The 22,573-nt window shown below is 43.8% G+C and overlaps 1 protein-coding gene across 5 annotated transcripts in view; it reads left to right on the plus strand.

Moving 5' to 3' along the window:
- BFSP1 (beaded filament structural protein 1) overlaps positions 1 to 22,573 on the plus strand; it is a 66,770-nt gene that overhangs the window by 10,081 nt on the left and 34,116 nt on the right. For 2 of the 5 annotated variants that reach the window (XM_059896581.1, XM_059896585.1), the window contains exons 2-3: positions 2,230 to 2,544; positions 10,251 to 10,566. Coding sequence is in view for 1 of the 5 variants with exons in the window: in XM_059896584.1 (XP_059752567.1) it covers positions 2,530 to 2,544 (15 nt within the window). In the remaining 4 variants the exon portion in view is untranslated. Of the gene's footprint in view, positions 1 to 2,229; positions 2,545 to 10,182; positions 10,567 to 22,573 lie in introns of those variants that run through there. The other 3 variants (XM_059896584.1, XM_059896583.1, XM_059896582.1) reach the window with 3 other exon arrangements.

The raw sequence follows: 22,573 nt of genomic DNA on the forward strand, positions 1-22,573 counted from the left end.
GCGCAGTGGTTGAGAATCTGCCTGCCAATGCAGGGGACACGGGTTCGAGCCCTGGTCTGGGAGGATCCCACATGCCGTGGAGCAACTAGGCCCGTGAAACACAACTACTGAGCCTGCGCGTCTGGAGCCTGTGCTCCGCAACAAGAGAGGCCGCGTTAGTGAGAGGCCCGCGCACCGCGATGAAGAGTGGCCCCCACTTGCCGCAACTAGAGAAAGCCCTCGCACGAAACGAAGACCCAACACAGCCAAAAATAAATAAATAAAAAATCCTTCCCTCTACTTGAAAAAACAACAACAACAACAACAAAACAAAACATAGAAAATTTCAACTTCACTCCCCTGCAGTTCTTTGCCCCTCACCAAAATGAAACCCTATCATTGGTTTGAAATGTGCCCTTCCAGAGTTTGTACATTTACACAGCACACCACACACACACACACACACGATTGATCTATCAATAGATATAGTTTTGTATTCCTGTGATTTTTAAAACCGTGGCTAGGGGCTTCCCTGGTGGCTCAGTGGTTAAGAATCCGCCTGCCAATGCAGAGGACACGGGTTCGAGCCTTGGTCCGGGAAGATCCCACATGCCGCGGAGCAACTAAGCCCGTGTGCCACAACTACTGAGCCTGCGCTCTAGAGCCTGCAAGCCACAACTACCGAGCCCACATGCCACAACTACTGAAGCCCGCACGCCTAGAACCCGTGCTCCGCAACAAGAGAAACCTGCACACAGCAACGAAGAGTAGCTCCCGCTCGCTGCAACTAGAGAAAGCCCGCGCAGCAACGAAGACCCAATGCAGCCAAAAATAAATAAAATAAAAATTAAAAAAAAAAAAAAAAAAAAAAAAGAGTTAAAAACCGTGGCTAGCATCGTATTCCGTCATCAGCGTGCTCCCCTGTGCCAGGAAGGCATCCAGGTCCTTGTCCCATCACTTCTCTTGGTTCTCTGCTCAGATGTCACCTCCTCTGTGAAGCCTCTCCTGACCACCCTGTCTAAAGTTACCACACACACCCCAGCCTTCCGATTCCCTCTGCTTTTTAATTTTTTTCCATCTTAATATTACTTAATTCTATGGAAAAAACTTTTTATGACATTCCTTTTTTAAAATGAGGGAACACTGTACAAGCAAGCATGATCAAACATCTGTGAGAGCTGGTTAGTACCGATCTTATTGTCTCGAAGTCTCTCTAGTAGTGTTCAAGAAATTATGTTTACGGTCCATCTGAAGGGCAAAAGCACTGGAGAGGCAAGAAAGGATTCGGGTAAAAAGCTTCAGAGGATTGCAGGGGGGGTTGTAGGGGGGATTGCAGGGGGATTGTAGGGATTGTAGGGATTGCAGGGGGATTGTAGGAGGGATTGCAGGGGGATTGCAGAGGGATTGTAGGAGGGATTGCAGGGGGATTGCAGGGGGATTGTAGGAGGGATTGCAGGGGGGTTGTAGGGGGGATTGCAGGGGGATTGTAGGAGGGATTGCAGGGAGGATTGCAGGGGGATGTAACTTGCTGCTTAAAAAAACTATGTTGAGCTCTGGAGCATCTCCATTCCCTAACACGCCTTCCAAACCATTCATTGGGGTAGTTTTTACTCATGCTTAAAGGCTCATATTATATGCAGTTTGGGGGCTTTTATAAATTCAGAAATAAAGAAATATAAAGAGTAGAGAGTATGGAAGGCTTCCGAGTAGGGCTATAAGAGAATCAATACTGCTAAATAAGTCCCCAAACAAAAATGTTTGGTCCACCCCACCCCAAAACCGATGTGTAATAGGAGAAAAGGCACAGCAGGAAGCAACGGTTCCCTCTGCTTTATTTTTCCCCATAGCACCCATCACCCAATCTGACACAGGGCATTTTTCACTTGTTTATCTTATTTACTTTCAGTTTTCCCCCATCTGACTATAAGCTCCACAAGAACAAGGATTTTTATATATATTTTCACTTCTGTATTCTCAGTGCAGAAGAGTGTTGGCACATAGTAGGTTGTGAATAGATATCTGTTGAATAAATGAATGAATCAGATTCCAAACAGTTGGTGGGGAGACGCTGGCAGCAGGCATCTCGTGAGCAGGGGCACCAGAGCCACAAACTAAGGTCGGCAGAATGAGAGTGGGGAGGAATCAGGGTCCACCAACCAGCCCTGACCTGCCTATCTCTATCTCTTAACCCATCATGTTTGGTTAAGCTATTGGCGGGTGCCTGCTATGTGCCTCTGAATGTGATTGTAGGTGGCCCAGAGGGTGGAAAGAGAAGAGGACTTAGGACAGAACCTGCGGACCCCCACTAATTCAAGGATGTGAATTTGAAGAGGATCCCTTCGAGAGGCTAAGAAGGAGTAAAGAAATGGAAAACCTGGAAGCAAGTGGAATCTTGGAGCTAAGAAAAATGCTTCAAGAAGGGGCATGTGTGACATGGAAGCAACCTAAGTATCCATCGACGGATGAATGAATAAAGAAGATGTGGTACATATATACAATGGAATATTACTCAGCCATAAAAAAGAATGAAATAATGCCATTTGCAGCTACATGGGTGGACCTAGGGTAAGTCAGACAGAGAAAGACAAAAATCATATGATATTGCTTATATGTGTAATCTAAAAAAAGGCTACAAATGAATTTATCTACAGATGTAGAAAACAAACTTCTGGTTACCAGGGGGGTAAGGGGAGGAAGGGATAAATTGGGAGATCAGGATTGACACAAACACACTACTATATATAAAATCAATAACTAATAATGACCTACTGTATAGCACAGGGAACTCTACTCAATACTCTGTAATGGGCTATATGGGAAAAGAATCTAAAAAAGTGAATATATGTATACATATAACTGGATCACTTTGCTGTATACCTGAAACTAACACAACATTGTAAATCAACTATACTCCAAAAAAATTTTTAAAGAAAAAAAAAAAAAAAAGAAAGGGCATGTGGTAAACAGACTCAAATGTTGGTGAGGAGACCCGGGAAGGGAAAAGGGGTGTTGGACTAGGAACTCCAGGTGGAAGTTCAGAGTGTCTTTTGATGATTCCTGTTTTCTCTGTAAAGCAGCAGGCATGACCATCCGTGGTGGTTAATTTTATGGGTCAATGTGGCTCGGCTGCGGTGCCCAGTGTCTTGGTCAAATAATCCTTGAGGAGTTGATTGCTCTCCCTAATGTGGATGGGCTGTGTCCAATCAACTAAAGGCTGTAACATCAAAAACTGAGGTTTCCTGGAGAAGGATTTCGCCTCAAGGCTGTAACAGTAGAAATCCTGCCTGAATTGCCAGCCTGCTGACCTGCCCTGATGGATTTCAAACTCAAGGTTGCAAATCAACTCTTACCTGAATGCCAGCCTGCTCTATGGATTTCAGGCTTACCAGCCCCAACAATGGCATAAGCCAGTTCCTTACTCTCAATTCATCTCTCTCTCGCTCTCTCGCTCTCGCTCTCAATATATGTATAATATTAGTTCTGTTTCTCTGGAAAGCCCAAACTGATACAGCTTCCATTGAGAACATGTTCAGACATTTGTCCAATTATTTTCTTAGGCTGAATTCCTGTAAGTAAAGTTGCTAGGTTGAAATTCCTGAGCTATCCAAAGAAATATGCAGTATGTTGTCAGTTTACCTTCTAGAAATGTTACATTCCTAGGAATACTGTATGGCTGTCCAGGTCCTGGACCCACATCAAGGGTAGGTAGGTACTTAATGATCTTTTTAACCTTCACCGATTAGCTGGGAGGTACCACTTTCTCATTTTATATTTGCAGTATTTGATGAATAATGAGCTTGAACATCTTTTCATGTTTTTTGACCATGCACCTTGCTCCTTAACATTTCATATCAAACTCTAAAGTATAATTATTTGCTTTAGAAACCTGGGCTGCTTATATACGGCTTTTTCTTTTCATTTGAAAATATCGCACATGGTCAGACTCTGTAACAGATAAAATTCTCAGCTGCTTTTGTTGTTTGTCCGCTTTTCTATTTGTCCTTTTGGATTGATTTGTGATCTTTATGTAGTACTTTGTCTTTTATCCAATATGCAAGCTTTCCCTCCGTTTTTGATTAGCATCTAACATTGTTTGGGGGTTGTTGTTGCTGTTAGGTTTTTTTGTTTTTTGGGCTTTTTTTTTTTGTAGCACAAAAAAGTCTATATATTATGTGGTCAAATCATCCAATCTTTTTCTCTGAGGCAGTTATTTATTTTGGAAATGTTGGCCATATATACGGACTTTCCTCTTTTCACATGAAAAAGACACAAATGATCAGACTATGTAACAGATAAATTTCTCAATTTAGGAATGGAGTTTATAGGTGTTAATTACCACTTTAGTATCTGAACCTTTGACTGGATGCATGGGAAAGTCTTAATACGTTATTTTTCCTAAAAACTTGAGTCGTTTCAGTTACTGGGGAGGCATGTTATTGCAGCTGTTAAAGCTTGGTGATTTTTGGAAAAAGAGGGATTTTTTTTCCTTTTTCGTGAAAACTTAGCTATTGCACAGCACTATGAAAAACATTAGATACATTTCTAGCTTCTGGTGGTAGATACTGAGGAAGAAGTAAGTGATTCAAAGCGGAATTAGGGTTTAAACTCCACATATTATTCCCAGTGCTGTGTTGATTTGAGAGAAACTTACAAATTTTTTTTGTTACATAGTTTATTTCTTCTCTTAGTACCTCCATTAAAACCAGCATAGAATGAATACAGTTTTTTTTGTTTTGTTTTGTTGCATTATTATCACTGTAGGGTTGCCCCGTTAAATATGTAGAGGAACTTCAGCTCATGTAATGATCAGAAAGCAACAATGCAGGTTCTAGAAGCTCTACCAGTGCCCCTCCAGGGTCCCCTGAACATGTTCCTCTAACCCTGAAGGCTGCCCTCAGAGCCGCCTTCAACCAGAGATGGACAGTTGGTGGATATGAACCTAGCTTCCTTGCCCCAGGTGGGATGTCTCTGTGGGGCGTCCTGCTCGGTCTCCAAGAGGCCCCAGATGCAGTGAGCCCCAGTTGCCCATGATTCACTGGCTTCCCTTCCCGCCCCACATCTCCACCCATCTACTGGTGTCTTGGATCCTCTCCCAAATACACTGCAGTCATCCCTCAGTATACACGGGGGATTGGCTCCAGGACCCCTCCCCAAGTGCTCGAGTCCCTTCTATAAAATGGTGTCGTGTTTGCATGTAAGGTACGCACATCCTCCCTGACACTTTCAATCATCCCCAGGTTGCTTATGATACCTAATAGGATGCTGTGTAAATAGTGGTAAATACAATGTAAATGCTATGTAAATTGTTGCCTGAGCATGGGCAAATTCAAGTTTTGCTTTTTGGAACTTTCTGGAATTTTTTTCCTTTTTTTTTTTTTGGCCACACTGTGAGGCTTGTGCGATCTTGGTTCCCGGACCAGGGATCAAACCTGCACCCTCAGCAGTGAAAACATGGAGTCCTAACCACTGGACTGCCAGGGAATCCCCCCGAATTTTTTTCCCCCAAATATTTTTTAAAATTATTATTATTTTTTTTTATAAATTTATTTTGGCTGTGTTGGGTCTTTGTTGTGGTGCGTGGGCTTCTCATTCCAGTGGCTTCTCTTGTTGTGGAGCAGGGGCTCTAGGCACACAGGCTTCAATATGGCACACGGGCTTCAGTAGTTGCAGCACGGCAGGCTCGGTAGTTGCGGTGTACGGGCTTAGTTGCTCTGCGTCATGTGGGGTCTTCCCGGACCAGGGCTCGAACCCGTGTCCCCTGCATTGGCAGGCAGATTCTTAACCACTTTGCCACCAGGGAAACCTTTTTAATTTTTTTATAAATTTATTTATTTATTTATTTAAAAAATTTTTTAAATTATTATTATTTTTAAAAAATATTTATTTCTTTACTTGGCTGTGCTGGGTCTTAGTTGCGGCACGCAGGATCTTCATTGATGAGTGTGGGCTCTTAGTTGCAGCATGTGGGCTCTTAGTTGTGGCATGCAAGATCTAGCTCCCTGACCAGGGATCAAACCGGGGCCCCCTGCGTTGGGAGCACACAGCCTTACCACTGGACCACCAGGGAAGACCCCCAATTTTTTCCCCCAAATATTTTTAATCTTCGGTTGGTGGAGCCCACGGATGCAGAGCGCCAATGATACTTGTATTTGAACCCTTGCCTCAGGGTCTGCTTCTGGGGACTCCAAGTCAACACAAGTGCTTAAAGTAAGTCAGGCTACATGCAAAAAATAATGGCTGATATTTATTATGCACTGACCATTGTAAGCACATCATTCAACCCTAACAACATGTTTTGGGAACTAATATCATCTCTAGCTTACAGATGAAGCATGTGAGGCTGAGAGAGATCATCTCTTTGCTGAGATCACATAGCTAATGGGTCATGAAGGATTTAAACCTGGACTATTTAACTCAAGCATCCATGGTTTTAATCTATATGTCCTATGACACAATGTATCAAGTTACTTCAAATAACTTCACTGGTACATATTCAATCAGCTTTGGGAGGGCATTTTGCTGATAGCTGAGCTGATATAATTTTTTTTTTTTTTTAACGAACTATCAGCAATAATGTTGCCTAATTTGGATTGTCTGCACTTATCCAACTGAAATCTGAGTCACTGCAAACAGCTTTTCTTTTTTTCCAACCACATGAAGAAGTGTTCTCCTGGTTCTTCTAAAACATGTCTGTTTTTGCAGCTAACCACTGTTCCTGCTGTTTTTGTCAAAACTAGCTGCCGAGCTAACTATTTGTTGTATGATAAAGGTCTCCATTTATGCCCTAATAACCAACTGAATGGATCCAGGATTTTAGCTGGTTGTGTGAGGCGTGTTCATTACTGGTTTGAAAGACAACATTTCACGGGCTTTAGATGACCTTTATTTGAACTGAAACATTCTTCCAGCCACTGATGTTATTAACGTTTTTTCTGTTTCAAGGCAAAATATTATGCTCGCCTCCTGGTCCCACTGCTGGTCTTCAGAAAGAGTAAAACAAATGTTTTGTGTTTTCTACAAAATGTTATCAAATTGTTTCCCAAGTTAGGTCATTGCAGCTGCAAAATTCTTGTTTGTAGAAAACTTAGCCAAAAACAACAGAGCCAATGGTCAGCCATTATTTCAGGGGGAAAAATAAATCTTGAGATTAGCTAGGGATTGCTATCTCCCTTTCCACTAAAATAAAGACCAATTCCTCCAGCTGGGTCTCAACTATTGTTGAGATAAATCTCTTTCTTCCTTTACAGAGCTACACTTTAATTTACTGGCTGACTTCCCCAGTTTTTGAAATGGCCCCATAACATTTTGGGAGCTATGTTAACTTTATAAGGCAATTTATCATAAATTAATTTTCAGAAACTTCTTGAGCCAACTTGACATCAAAACAAGACATTTTCTCAGGCTATATACTCTGATTCTAGTCTAATTTTTTTTTTTCTAAGCTGAGCATTTAAATTTAGGGTACCATTTTATGTAACATACTTGGGAAGCCTGATTCTCTTCTTTGAGCTTACAGAGTCTGAAGAAAAGACATCAAAAGTTTCTCTCCATCAACATCTGCCACTGGAGAGGTGGATCTATATTATTTCACAGGTAATGCGATGGCAGTAGATGTTGAACACCTGACTTTCAAGGGGCAAATGTCCTGAACTGTGTTTATGGTGTTTGTCAATTCCTGTGGTGTAAATATCCCCACCTGGCTGATTTCAAGCTACCAGTGAGGTGTCAACCAGCTCCCCAAATTCCTGAAAATTTAACAACTGGGTCTTATGAGGTCCTAACAGGCAGTTGCAGAACAGCACTGCAAGTGACTCAGCAAACTAGTGCCCCAAATGCAGCCTTGGGAACACCGGCTTGTTAGCTCTGAGATGCCCTGGAATTGTTCTTAGCGTCACGTGGACATCACGTAGAAATCCTGACAAAGCAGCATCTTCAGATCCAGTGTGTGTGTTACCCCCAAACTCAGGTTGCCTTGAAAAAATAATGTGGACTACTCTGGTGGTGCAGTGGTTAGGAATCCGCCTGCCAAAGCAGGGGACACAGGTTTGAACCCTGGTCCGGGAAGATGCCACATGCTGCTGAGCAACTAAGCCACAACTACTGAGCCTGTGCTCTAGAGCCCGCGAGCCACACCTACTGAGCCCGTGTACCACAACTACTGAAGCCCGCGTGCCTAGAGCCCATGCTCCGCAACAAGAGAAGCCACCACAATGAGAAGCCCGCACACTGCAACGAAGAGTAGCCCCCGCTCGCTGCAACTAGAGAAAGCCCGCACACAGCAACAAAGACCTAACGCAGCCAAAAATAAATAAATAAAATAAATAAATTTATTTTTTTTTAAATTGTATGTCCATGAAGGACAAGGCATAAGTCTCTGGGTGTTAATTCAAGCTCGGGGCAACATCCCTCAACTCAAAGCAGCTAGATCATATCATTAAGGGTGGCCCCCTTGCCTTCGAGCTGTAGCTGCTACTTGTGACATACTTCAGGAAGCTGAGAAATATACCCTGGGGCAACCTACCACTGTGTGTGTCCCTCACTATTTCCTTTCTTTACTGGAACAAAAAAGGGGACTATTGGCTGACCTCTGGGAGAATGGGAAAGTACCAAGCCATTCTCTTAGACAATCCCAACGTAAGACTCCAGGTCACTTCAGCCCTAAATCCAGCCACATTGCTCCCGACTGAAGCCACACAATCCTCAGAGCCCGGCTGCCCGAACATCATGGAGCTAGTGTGCTCTAGCAGACCAAAGCTTGGCCAGCCAGATTTGGAACTGTTCACTGATGGGGAGCAGCTTCACGGACCAGGTAGGCGATGCTCTGGGTACGCAGTAATAACCCCAGAGAAGACTGCTGAGAGGAGAGCCTTGCCCCCAGGGAGCTCAGCCCAGAAGGCAGAAATCTTTGCTCTGACAAGCAGTCTCTTTATTGCTGAAGGAATGTGGGTGAATATATACACAGACTCCCACTCTGCATTCTCCATGGTGCACGCTCATGGGGCAATCTGGAAAGAGAGGGGCCTCCTTACTTCAAATAATAAGGACATAAAACACACTTCTGAAATCCTGTCACTGTTAGAAGCAATCCATAAGCCCTTACAAGAGGCCGTAATGCACCGCCCAGGCCACCAAAGAGGCGAAACTCATATAATAAAAAGAAACCAATTAGCTGAACAAGCTGCAAAGAAGGCAATTATCAAGCCGTGAGAGGGTCACTTCTTCCTCAGCTCCATCTGTCAAAATACCAGCCGGTGTATTCAGAAAAGGACAAAGAAAGGGCTAAAGAGTGGGGATCCACTCTTGATCACACCTCGCCCGGCTGGAAATGTAGTGCATGAGGAATTGTTTTGATCCCGAGGCTTGGACCCCGTCCTGAGGCACATTCATAATAGTACCCATTACGGGAGAGATGCCACGTTACAATGGATTCAGAAGTATAAAATGGGGCCTAACCTACAAAGGGCCATCCAACGAGTCACTCAGAACTGCATGATTTGTGCTAAAAATAATGCAAAGACCGCTGCTAGACACAGCACCCCCCATGGGAACTCAGTACTGTATACAGGAACCTGCCCCACAGAGAACTGGCAGGTAGATGAGCTGCAGGAAACTTCAGATACTTGTTAGTGTCTGTGGACACTTTTTCAGGATGGGTGGGAGCATATTCCACCCAGACAATAAAAACCTCTGAAGTAGTGAAAGCTCTCCTTAAGGTAATTATCCCCCGATTTGCATGGCCCAACACCCTTCAAAGTGACCATGGGCCTGCTTTTCTCTGCGCTATAACCCGACAGGTATCTAAAACTCTGCATGTTGATTGGAAACTACATGCATCCTGGAGACCACAATCAACAGGAAAAAACTGAGAAAATGAATCATACATTTGAAAAGAACATTGCTGGGAATTTCCTGGCAGTTCAGTGGTTAAAACTCCACGCTTCCACTGCAGCGGGCACGGGTTCCATCCCTGGTCGGGGAACTAAGATCCCGCAAGCCATGTGGTGCAGCCAAAAAAAAAAAAAAAACCAGTAAAAAGAACATTGCTAAAATATGTCAAGAGACTAATTTAACTTGGGATAAAGCCTTACCGGTTGCCCTGCGATGGGTCAGAGCGGCTCCCAGAGGCAAACTTAAATTAAGCCCTTTTGAAATATTGTATGCTAGGCAATTCCAGGTGTCTGCCTGTGTGGGAGAATCTGTAGGTCGTCTTAAAGGACCTGGCAGTTGCCAATTGTTAAGACTTTAGCAGTATACTAACTTCTGTTCAAAAGTTTGCTTCCAATAGGTCTGCCTACCCAACTGAGGTGGTCCTGCATCCCTTCTAGCACAGAGATGAGTCCTCCTCAAAACCTGGAGAGAACAAGGACCCGGACATCAACTTGCGGCTAAGCGGACAGGACCGTATGAGGTCCTGCTAAATACTCCCTCCTCTGTTAGGTTAGCCAGGATGTAAGGCCATGGATTCACCAGACCTGAGGAAAATTCGCTCCTCCAGAAACTGGACAGAAGAAAGAAAAGGGGACTTGGTCTTATGAGCCATTAGAAGATCTTAAGTTGCTGTTTCGAGCCAAGCCTCCTACCAGATAAGTAATGATGACTTTTGGTCTTCTCTTTTGTTTCACTACACTGGAGACAGCCACTCATTGGAAAGGACCAAGGGGGGAAATAACCCCACTTTCTGAAATGTTTGGCAGGATATAAAGATAGCACAGAGCAGAGCATCCTGGGTATCCTTATACCAAGTGCTGGAATTTATGTATATGTTCAAGTGCTTGTCTAAGTGTTGTGACAGGGCCATAAAAAGGGGAGCCATGGTTGCCCAAACCTGGCAATACTTCCTGTCCCAAGTTGATCAGTTCCGTTCCACAATCACCCCCACATCGCCCCCATTCAGCAGAGCGGTTGTCGCCCCTTTTCCCGCAAAATGGTGGAATGGACATTGACAGTGGGGAATTGTACCAGAGAGGAACAAACCTGACTCCATATTGAATCTATTCCTTTAGCTCTAACCTTTGTGCTCTGTTGCCGGGGCTTAGTCATGCAGGCTCTGCACCTTTTGTAAACGAATGTTGCCTATAGCCTGAAATACACAGGAGAGCCCATTGTCAAGGCTCTGACCTTTAAAGGTATTAACACTTTTCCATTCGTATAGAATTTAAAAAGTTGCAGAAAAGAAAATAATTGTCTTGTTGGAGGTTTATAGGAACATTGTGACCACACCTGCGTGGACAGCTGCAAGAACAAAGGATTCCGGCACCAAGAAGTGGGCAACAAGCAGCCACACCCCCTCCCCTTTTAGTATAAAAGAAGCCTGAACTCTAACTGGGGTAGATGGTTCTTTGGGACACGAGCCCACCGTCCTCTCTGGCTGCCGGCTTTCTGAATAAAGTCATTATTCCTTGCCCTAAGAGCTCATCTGTCAATGTATTGGCTGTTGTGCGGCAAGCAGTATGTGCCTGGACTCAGTAACACTATGTGCCTTCCAAACAATGGCAATCTTCTGCAAACCAGCTATTATTAGAACTTTCATTAGAAAACTTTATGTGGAATTTAGGTCTGAGAGTTGAAAGTTAGGGCTTAAAATGTACAGTCTTAGTATCCCTGAGTGCAGAATCTGAAAATAGATGATAAAATAGCTTGGGATATCATCTGTCCCAATTTCAGGTCAAAGCTGAGAAGTTGGTAAACTTCAGAAGATAGAACATCTTCTCTTGTGACATAGTTCAATTAGTTCCTCTTGATAGCAATAAGGAAGTAGATATGGACCCATAAAAACAGTGGGTATACCAGATGTAGGTTTAAATCTGTGACTGTGTAGTTCTATTAGAAATGCCTTCATGGATGTTTGTGCCTAATTCTTTGTGATCCATTTCCTATTGGTACAAATTGGGGTCTGGAACATCTTCCTTTTAGGGCAAAATGAGCATGCCAGTTGGCCAACTGTGGCTCGATGATACATCAAACCACTTGACAATCTATTTCCAAAAGAAAAGTGGGTGGTTCAGATGTAGACTGACCCAACTTGAGCATGGCAGTAGGTCTGTTTAATGATATCCTCAAGAGAAGCACAGAGCAGAAATATGAATAGCATGGCTAGAGTGAAAGCCACAAGAAATTATAACTGTGAAAGAGACTTCTCCAAACTTGGTGCTGAGGATGGCACCTGCTGGGACCGTGACTCATTGCTGCATCCCTGAGGTCACAGGCATGGCCACTTTTCATGCATAACCAGAGTGAGGATGAATGAGTAGGTGTGACAGTGTCTCAACGACATTCCAAGGCTGTGCCCCGTCGTCTGGTGCTCAGGGGAGGTGAGTCCAGATACATCTCAAAACCCCTTCATCACTAGTGTGTTAAACTCTTGCCTTGGTCATCAGTGAAATCCTGGTTGTGGAGACCATGATATCATCTGGTGAATCAAAGGAGCATTTTTGCATTCTCTTGCTATCATTAAGAAGCATCTACTCTCAGCACAAATTTTCCAGAGGTGTTTGGGATTTTGGAGGGTAGCTTTTTCTTTTGTTATAATTTCAAACTTACAGAAAAGTTTCAGGAATAGTATAGGGTACTCCCATTATACCCTTTACCTAAATCCACCAATTATTTGCAATTTTCTCTACTTGCTTTATTATTCTCTGTTTTATTTATTATTCACATTGATTTGTATGTGTGTCTATTACATATGCATATATATTATTTATTTTCTGAAGCACTGCAAGTAAATTGGATATTGTGCCTAATCATCCCTTAAACCATCATGTATTTCCTGAGAACAAGGTCATCTTCTCATATGCCGTTGAACAATTATCAAAATTAGGCATTTTAACACATAATATTGCTAGCTATTCAAATTTCATCAATCATCACAATAATGTTCCGGGATAGCTTTTTTTGTTTGTTTTTTCTGGTCTAGAATCCTATTCAGGATCATGCACTGCATTTAGTTGTTATGCCTTTTGTTGGCCCCATCAGTCAAAAACTACAAGAAATACGTCTGTCATCAAATTTGATATTTGCTTCGGTTACTGTATTGGACCCTGAGAAAAGCAGGTGGATACTGAGTGCCCTCCTGGCTTTGATAGTGAGTGAATCTATGGCTTCACATTCCAGAAGGCCTTCAGCGTCCACAACGTGTGTGCAGTTGGAGAGAGAGCCTTGCTTTTGAGTGTGTTTCTTCCTTTATGTCGAGACATCACTTACAGAGCAGCCAAGCCTGCTTTACAGCTGATGGGGAGGCCAGTCTAAGGGAGCCGGCATTGGGGGTGGTCAGAGGTTTGCCCTTTCACTCCGGGGTTGCTGGCCACCTTACTCAACACGAGCCTTTCCAGAGTGACTCGCCTTTTGAGTTGATCCAGTTTGGTGGCAAGGCTTCCAGCTGTGCATCTGTGCACCCAGCTGCCCCCTCTGCTGTCTGCAGTGGCCCTGGGGGCCAGGAGGCACTCTTACGGCAGCGTGGCCCTCTTGTGGCAGACATGTGTATGTCCTGGGAAAGGATGGACCGTAATAGGAGACCGTGCAGGATCAGAATGTTTGCACAGTCTACTAGATTGCTAGCGCTACCACAACAAAGTTTCCCAGACTGGGTGGCTCAAGCGATAGAAGTCTATTTTCTCACAATTCTGGAGGCTAGAAGTCCGAGATCAAGGTGTCGTCAGGGTGGTTTCTTCTGAGGCCTCTCTCCTTGGCTTGTTGTAGACGGCTGTCTTTTCCTTGTGTCTTCGCGTGGTTTTCCCTTCTGCTCCTATCTGTGTCCTAATCTCCTCTTCTTATAAGGACACCAGTCATGTTTCTTAGGACCAAACCACATGACTTCATTTTATCTCAGTTACCTCTTCAAAGGCCCTGTCTCCAAATACAGTCACATTCTGAGGAATTGGGGGACACAATTTTTAGAGGACACAGTTCAGCCCATAACGAGCAGCAAGATGGTAGAGATTCCTTAGCTCAATTCCATCTTTTCAGAAAACAGGTTAACTGAATTGTTCAAGGCCTCACAGCTAGTAGACGGCAGGGACCCCTTCACTACCCTTTATGTCTATAAAAAGCCCAGAGCGAACTCAGAATGTATCTGAACTGAAAGGGAAGGCTTAAACCTCTAGAGTATGAAATTGACTAAAAGGCAAACCATCTATGCCTATTTTTTCAGTGGACAAAAATGTTATTAAAAAATTTAAAAGTGTCATGTATTGAAACAACTTGAAATGGAAATAAAAAGATGTGATGAACATAAAACCTGGCATATTACACTAATTTCTAATTATATGTATGTTTTTATATGACTGTAATCACTATGCATCTGGTTTTTTGTTTTATCTGCTCCCCTTCATGTTTGTTATAAACTTTTTCACTTATGTCATCACATATTCCACATGGGTAAAATTGGTCAATGGTTATAGACCATTTTCTCCTATTGTTTTTGCACAGTTGACTAAACCATTTCCCCTCTGTCCCTCTCCCTCTCTTTGCTTTTATGTAGCTAGTCGGCTGTAAAGTAAAGCAAGTAATATTTCTTAGATGTCTACACCGCAAAGTGCTTAATATATAAGGTGATCACACTTTTCACAAATGTTTTTGAAAATAATCTCAAACTATGTAAGAATGGTACAAACAACACCCGCATACCTTTTACCCAGATTCACCTGTTGTTATTATTATGCCCCATTTTCCTTCTCTTTCTATACATTTTAATGTTTATGTTTATGTATATATTTATACATGTAATTTTAAAAAATCATTTGAGGGTAAGTTACATACATCATGCATTTTACCCCTAAATAGTTCAGAGGATATTTTCTTTTCTTTTTCTTTTTTAATATTTATTTATTTATTTGGCTGCATCAGGTCTTAGTTGCGGCACGCAGGATCTTCTGTTGCGGCATTCGGGCTCCTCTCTAGTTGTGGCACATGGGCTCCAGAGCGCGCAGGCTCAGTAGTTGTGGTGTGCGGGGCTCAGCTGCCCTGCGGTACGTGGGATCTTAGTTTCCCGACCAGGGATCAAACCTGAGTCCCCTGCATTGGAAGGCAGATTCTTAACCACTGGACCACCAGGGAAGTCCCCAGAGGCTATTTTCTAAGAATAAAGATATTATTTTACCTAACACTGGCGTAGTCATAAACTTCAGTAAATTTAACATTGATACAGGTGTAATCTATCGTCCATCTTCCGATTTTGCCAAAGGATCTAGTGATGATCTTACAGCATCTTTTCTCCTCCAGCACAGGATCCAGTCTAGGATCAGTACTGCATTTGGATGTCACATCTTTAATCTGGAATCTTTCCACATGTCTGTCTTTTATGATATTAACATTTTAAAGAACATTGTTCCCATCTATTTTTATTAATAATGTTCCTTATTTGGGGTTTGTCTGGATGTTTCCTTATATGGTTAGATTCAGGCTATGCATCCAGGGCCAGGATGAGATGTTTGTTGTGTCCTTCTCAGACAAACCACGATACTCTTGAGAGTGGGTGCCACCTACACTTACACTGAGATAAAGGGTGTAAACGTGGATGGTCTCAGGTAAACTGGGAAGTATGGTGACCCTCGTTCTGTAAGTGATTATCCCCCTTCTACCAGTGCCCATACTGGGACCAGATGGACTTGCTGGCCCACCTCCCACTGCCTGCAGCTGCCTCTCTTTCCCACCGGCTTCAACTGGCCATCATTCTACCCTTGGCTGTGCCTGACAACTTGAACTCAAGACCTCTCTTGTTCAATTTCACTGGAGAATAACTTCCAGTCTCCTGTCATGATGCGGGTTGGGTGGTTGCCTTGCTGTGCAGGGTAGGGTAGGAGATCTGAAATTCTAACTGCTCCTATGCAGACTCTCAGGCAACCCTCCTGTGTTTCAGCTCTACTGTAACAGAGAACAAACCTGACTCCATATTGAATCTATTCCTTTAGCTCTAACCTTTGTGCCCTGTTGCTGGGGCTTAGTCATGCGGGCTCTGCACCTTTTGTAAAAGAATGTTGCCTATAGCCTGAAATACACAGGAGAACCCATTCTCAAGGCTCTGACCTTTAAAGGTATTAACACTTTTCCATTCATATAGAGATAAAAAGTTGCAGACGGAGAATAATACTTGTTGAAGTTTTATAGGAGCATTGTGACCAGACCTATCTGGACAGCTGCAAGAACAAAGGATTCCGGCACCAAGAGGATTGCAACAACCAGCCACCCTCCCTCCCCTTTTAGTATAAAAGAAGCCTGAATTCTAACTTGGGAAGATGGTTCTTTGGGACACGAGTCCACCATCTTCTCGGGCTGCTGGCTTTCTGAATAAAGTCGCTATTCGTTCCCCCAACAACTCTCCTCTCTATTTATTGGCCTGTCATGTGGTGAGCAGTACGAGCTTGGACTCGGTAATGCTACCCTTCACCTCCATCTTTTGCCATATCTGGTACATCCAATTCCTAAGATTTCTGAGATTCTCTTGCATGAACCAGCTGTTTTCCTCTCCCATCCCCCCGAGACACTTAGGTTTCTTAGCTTTCTCCACTGTGCTAAGTCAGTCTCCTGAAAATTTGTTGACATTATCTTGTCCACTGTATTCTTTTCTTCCTTATTTTTGTGGAGTTTTAATCTAAAAACATTCTTTGCTGCCATTTTTGGTGGGGCTTGGGGGAGGGAGTAGAGATCATGCCCACGTTCAATCCACTACCACTAATGGGAGGCCTTCGAACTTACCCTTGTGGGACCGTTCTTGCCATGCCCACCTCGATTTGGCCTCACCACGTTTGGGGAGCACTGGGCTCACACCTCGTTCATGCTGTTCTGCCTGGGATTCCAACTTCCCTACCTGCTCACGCACCGCTCCCTGCTGCCGCCTTGGTACAACCACAGCGTTTTATTACCATCTCTATTTTAGAACTTATCCCAGATTTCCTTGTGTCGTCATTCGTTGAGTAGGAATTTGTCTCCTGCCCCTTAAAGGTAGGGACTTGACCTTGTTCAGTATTTAACTCTTCCAGATGATGCTTTGTGAGTAGATATTTTCTAAGTGTTTGTTCCATTGGATTAAAAGGAAATAATATTGTTTCTTTTGTTATGTTCCTAGAAGTTTATTATTTTTCTCAAACGGGATTTCTATGAGTGGTAGACTGGGTTGCTGGTCCCAGTGCTTCACTCCATTGTGACAGAGTTCCACACCACACCCTCGCCATGGCCTTCGGTGAGCCATGCCTCTTCCCTGCCTCTTGACTGAGGCTATGGCTGTGGGCTTTGCTTTGACTAATGGGATGTTAGCGGACGCGATGCCAACAAGGGCTTGGAACGATCTTGTGTGCCTGGGCTTGCTCTCGTCCTTCTGTCACTGCTAGGTCTAGGAGGATGACAGACATTTGGAGCAGAGCTGCACCAGCTGATCAGAAGACCTGCAGCTTGCAGGAGAGCTATCCAGCTGAGCTGCAGACCTGGAACAGAGTGATAAAGGCTTCTTGTCTGCTGCTTAGTTTGGGGGTCATTTTGTTCTGTAGCAATAGCTGACTGATACATGATGTCAAAGGGAATGAATGATTTTTTTATAAATTATTCTTGTCCTATGTTGGTTTTGCTCTCTAGGAAGCCTGAAACCAATTTACCATGCAATCAGCATGGTATATGTGTGCCATACCTTAGAAAATACTCATTGATGCTCCTTGATTTGATCATAAAATCTATTTTTAAATGGCTTAAGACAGCAAAATAGAATAATAACCACACCGCCAGCACAACTTTGGCCCTTACATAGATTCATTCCAGACTGAATCCATTATCATAGTCCTTTTGGAGAAAAAAATAAATTCTGAGAAACCAACAAAGATCTGTGTAATTTTCTTGATCTTTGATAACTATGACTTTAATTTGTAGTATACTATGTGCAATCCATAGAGTTAATTATATGGCACTGCTAATCCTTATTTTTATGAAAACAGGCTTTTGATAATGATTTTTAAAACTGGAGATAGGACAAAATATTTATATTTAGGAGCATTCTCATCAGATGCTATTCATTTCTTTCAACACCCACAATTTACTTTTAAGTTTGTCAAAGCCTAGCTTTGTTATTTCCATAATACAAATTAAAATGAAACATAGTGGCAAAACAAAAATTCCTTTATATTATGTAATTGAGAATTGGCCAATTTATTAAATCTTTAAGAATTTTTTCTTTGGTTCAAAGAATCGATTATGCCAATGTCCTGATGGAGCTCTGCTTGTATCTCCTACTCTGGAAAGGTTTTCAGAATCCATGAGAGTCAGGATAATATTATAATAAGGACAACTTTTCTGAGGTATTGTACAAAGAAGAGATTAGTTACAAACAGGCACAAGTATCAGTAAGAACTTACTTGCAATACACCTCACAATTTACCCAGAGGTGCCATTTGATTTTGCATCCACGGTTAAGAACCCCTAATATAAGGAGGGGTCCTGAATGTCATGTTGCAATTACGAAAAAGAATTGCTTAAGTAATCAGAAAAGAAAATGGTATTGTTAAACAGTTCTGGCATTGACAGCCTGACTGAAAGAGAGAGAAGACAAAGCCAGGGGTCCTTGGGCTCTCCGACTAGTCCAAGTTTAACAAGCTCCCTTGGGCTTCCTTCACAATTCCCAGTGGAACCAGTCAAAAGAAAGGCATGCCTCTCCTGTCCTCCTGACCCTCCATTTACTCATAAAACAACGGGCTTTAACAATCACGGAACAAAAACCACATTGCCCAATGTAACCTTACAACCCCCAGAGCTGTATGGGCCGCTAATCCAGCGCACAAAAGCAGGCCGACCGCTCTTTTGTTCTGCCCGAGGCTGGGCGCAGCGCTGAGCAACAGCTGATCGGCTCTGGAACGTCCCAGCGGCGTGCCAGGGGCCTCCGATGTTTATTTAGCGCGCTGCTGTCTCGACGAGGGGCCTCCGGGAGCCGGCTGCACGCTCGCCCGCAGAGGAGTCATGTACCGGCGCAGCTACGTCTTCCAGGCCCGCAAGGAGCAGTACGAGCGCGCCGAGGAGGCGTCGCGCGCCACCGAGCCGGACAGCCTGGTGGAGGGCCGGGCGGCCGCGCCGAGCCTAGCGCAGCTGCAGGGGCTCGGCGAGCGCGTGGCCGCCCACGTCCAGCGGGCCCGGGCACTCGAGCAGCGCCACGTCGTCCTGCGGAGGCAGCTGGACGCCTTCCAGCGCCTGGATGAGCTGGCCGGCTCCGAGGATGCCCTCGCCCGCCACGTCGAGGGCAACCGCCAGCGTGCCCGGGATTTGGCGGCCGAGCGCAACCGGTTGGAGCGCCAGGGCGCAGAGGCGCAGCGCGCCCTCTGCGAGTTCCAAAGCAAGTAAGCGCAGCCGTGGGAGTAACGAGGCAGCGCGGGCCGGGATAGCGCTGCCGCCGGAGGTAGGAGGGCCGTCTCCGGGCCCAGGCGACCGGTGACTTCATCCCGGCAGAGGCACGCACGTGCTGCATCTCCCTAAGATAGGACTAGCTTCCATTTTGGTGGCACGTCACGGTTTGCATGAAATGGTGTAATTTGCTGTTAATGTCTTTTAGAGTCTAGATATAAGTTACATGCAATGAAATGCACAGATTTTAAGTGCGTAGCTCAATGAGTTTGACGAATGTATTAATAGATACCAATGTAACTACGAAAACAAGCCAGATATTCCTCTACCCCAGAAAGTTACCTTCTGCCCTTTCCCAGCCTTTGGTTCCCTCTCCCCAGTCCCCGCAAGCAGAGGCACCCAGCGTTCTGATTTCTGTCACCATAGATTACTATTGCCTGTTCTGGAATCTTCTAGACATATTCTTATGTGTCTGGCTCCTTCTGCTCGGCACAGTGTTTCTGAGACGTGTCGATGTTATTTAATCCTCACAGCCTCATCCTGTTATAGACGGTACTGCGCCCAGTTTACAGATGAGGAGACTGAGGCTCAGACAATGTAGAGATTGGGGGCAGGGTCCCTCAGCTGGTGGATCGCTGCACTGGGACTGGAATTCAAGTCTTGAGCGTGCTAAGTCTAACGGCCTTCACTGCATCACAGCGGACACCTGGACATTGCTTCAGCGTGTGCCTGCTAGTGTCTGGCCCCTCAGAGTGTGATCCGTGCACCAGCAGCATTGCCATCACCCAGGATCTTGTTAAAAATGGAGACTCTTGGGCCCACCCCAGAGCTCCTGAATCAGACTCTGAAAAAGACCCCTAGGTGATTCGTCGTTTAAGTTAACGACCTTGAAGTTTCAGAGGTCCTGCTCCTGGGCAATGTCCCCCCTTTTGACAGACTAAATAATGTGTTAAAATCACCCAAAAAGCTATTCAAAGAAAAAAGATGCTCAGCAATTTGTCAGCATCTTTCCAGGTGATAAATGGGTGTGCGCTTTGATTCAGCTGGGCACTTCAGGGAATTTACCCTCTGATACTCACTCCAGGAGGTGTCAAAGGGCATGTCCACCAAGATATTCACTGCAGTGTGATCTGCAATAGCAAAGGCCTGGGACCAACCTGAAGGCCTGTTAATAGGAGTCAGGTTATAAAATTGTGCTTCATTCATGCAATGGAATACTGTGCAATTGTGAAAAAAGTGTGTTATTATCATCTATTTTAAAAAGATGGGGGTCAGAGTAGAGATTTTTTGCTTGCATAAGAAAAAAGAAGACACAAGCACACACACAAAAACCTAATACCGCTGGTTACCTATGGGGATAAGGAAGTAGGAGCAGAGGTGAGAGAGAGACTTTTACCTTTTTCTGTCATTTAAAAAATTCTCTAACCATGTAAGAGATTTATCTGTTTAAAAATTATATAAATTAATTTAAAAGTACAGATGTGCAGGCCCCATCCTGGACCTCAAGTGGGGCCCAGGTTTTTTATATTTAATGAGCTCCACTGGTGATTGCAGTGAACAGCCAGGTTTGAGAACCTCTGGTCTAGGGTAGAAAGAGGGTTTTCTTCAAACATGCTTTGTGTTTGAGTTCCACATTCTCAACCCCAGTCGTGGGCAGGGTATTCAGCATTGGATACTGAGCATATTTATCAGATCATAAGCATCGATTCCATTCCCATCAGTCCTTCTGTTTCTGGTTTTTGTTTTTGTTTTGTTTTGTTTTTGGCCAAATTGCACATGTGGGATTTATTTCCCCGACCAGGGATCGAACCCGTGCCCCCTGCAGTGGAAGCATGGAGTCCTAACCACTGGACCGCCAGGGAAGTCCCTGTTTCTGGTTTTAATCCACAGAAGTAGGTTTGCAGCTGGAAGAAGGCACCTGAAAAATCCCTGTGGCCCTTCAAGGGAAAACTGAGGCTTGCAGAGGGCCTGTGGGTGGCAGGACTTGAACTTGGGTTTTTCACCCTAGGCCCATACCCTTTCCAGAACACTGTGTCTTAGAGAGAAGCTGTTCTTGGACTCCTGTGGAGTGAGGCCCAAAGGTAGGACTTCATTCATATTAAGCTCATGTTCCCTAAAGAAAATGGAAGTGGATGCTGGTTGACACCCAGGGCAGTTCCATGGGTCATCAGAATAACTCAGATCCCCAAATGGCCTTTACCTGGTCCTTGGGCCACAGGCAGCTGTGATTTGGCTGGGCAAGCATGACTCCCAGGAGCCCTCGCTGGAGGAGCGGCCGTGTTGAGTCTTCCTGCTTTCACCTGGTTCTGAGTTGTATGTCCATCGTGGAGCCGACCCTTCAGACTCTGATTTATTTGATAATTCTCGTTAATTTATTCCCTCCCATTGCCCCCTTGGAGAAGTTTTGATGTTTTAACTTGGGTAGTGGGATTTGAAAATCATTATAAAAATCATACCCATCTACATGCATGGGTACACGCACCGAGTTTGGTTTAATTCCAGAGGTGAGGTGATGATTAGCCAGAACCAGGTGAAATTAATGCAGAAATAGGAAGGTATATGCAGCCTTGTTAGGCATGTTCTTTACCTGGATAGTTGAATAATTTCAAAATCAGGTCTTCAGCACATCAAACAAAGGCTAAATAAAATAAAAACTAAATACAAATAAAAACAAAACTACCAAAATACAATGATGAATAGAGTCAATTATCCAAATTGCTGAAAACCAAAAATAATCCTGTAAAACAATCAGGTAATTGAAGCCAAAGTGGTTTTTTCCACTTTATGAATTCACTTTTATATTCACTTCTATGAATATATGAATATATCATGAATTCTTACAATGGATTCTTTATAATGAAATCACTTGTCTGTAATAAAATATCTAGGCTTGTCTACAGCATGAAAATCACATTAATATGTTGTTTATTAAATATGTTTTTAAGCTACAGAAATCCTTGGATGTTTCTAGCAGGAAAAAGCAATGAGAAAATTAGATTTTGTTAACAGTTTTATTCTTAAAGCTAATTAACCATTAAAAAACATCATTTCTGGCTCCATTAGAGCCACACAGAAAAGAAACTGTTAAATGTGACATCCTGGTGTGAAAAGTAAAACTGATGCAAATATATTTTGCTTACTGGTTATAGCTGAGCTGCTTAGGTGGCTCTAGAACTGGGAACACTTAGAACAGCGTTCCTATACCTCATGTTCTTCCCTGAGGTCAAGACTTTTAATTCTGAGGCATGGTTTCCCAGCACCTGTCACGGTCTAAAGTCCTTGACTT

Source organism: Balaenoptera ricei, chromosome 15, assembly GCF_028023285.1.
Source record: "Balaenoptera ricei isolate mBalRic1 chromosome 15, mBalRic1.hap2, whole genome shotgun sequence".
Lineage (NCBI taxonomy): Eukaryota > Metazoa > Chordata > Mammalia > Artiodactyla > Balaenopteridae > Balaenoptera > Balaenoptera ricei.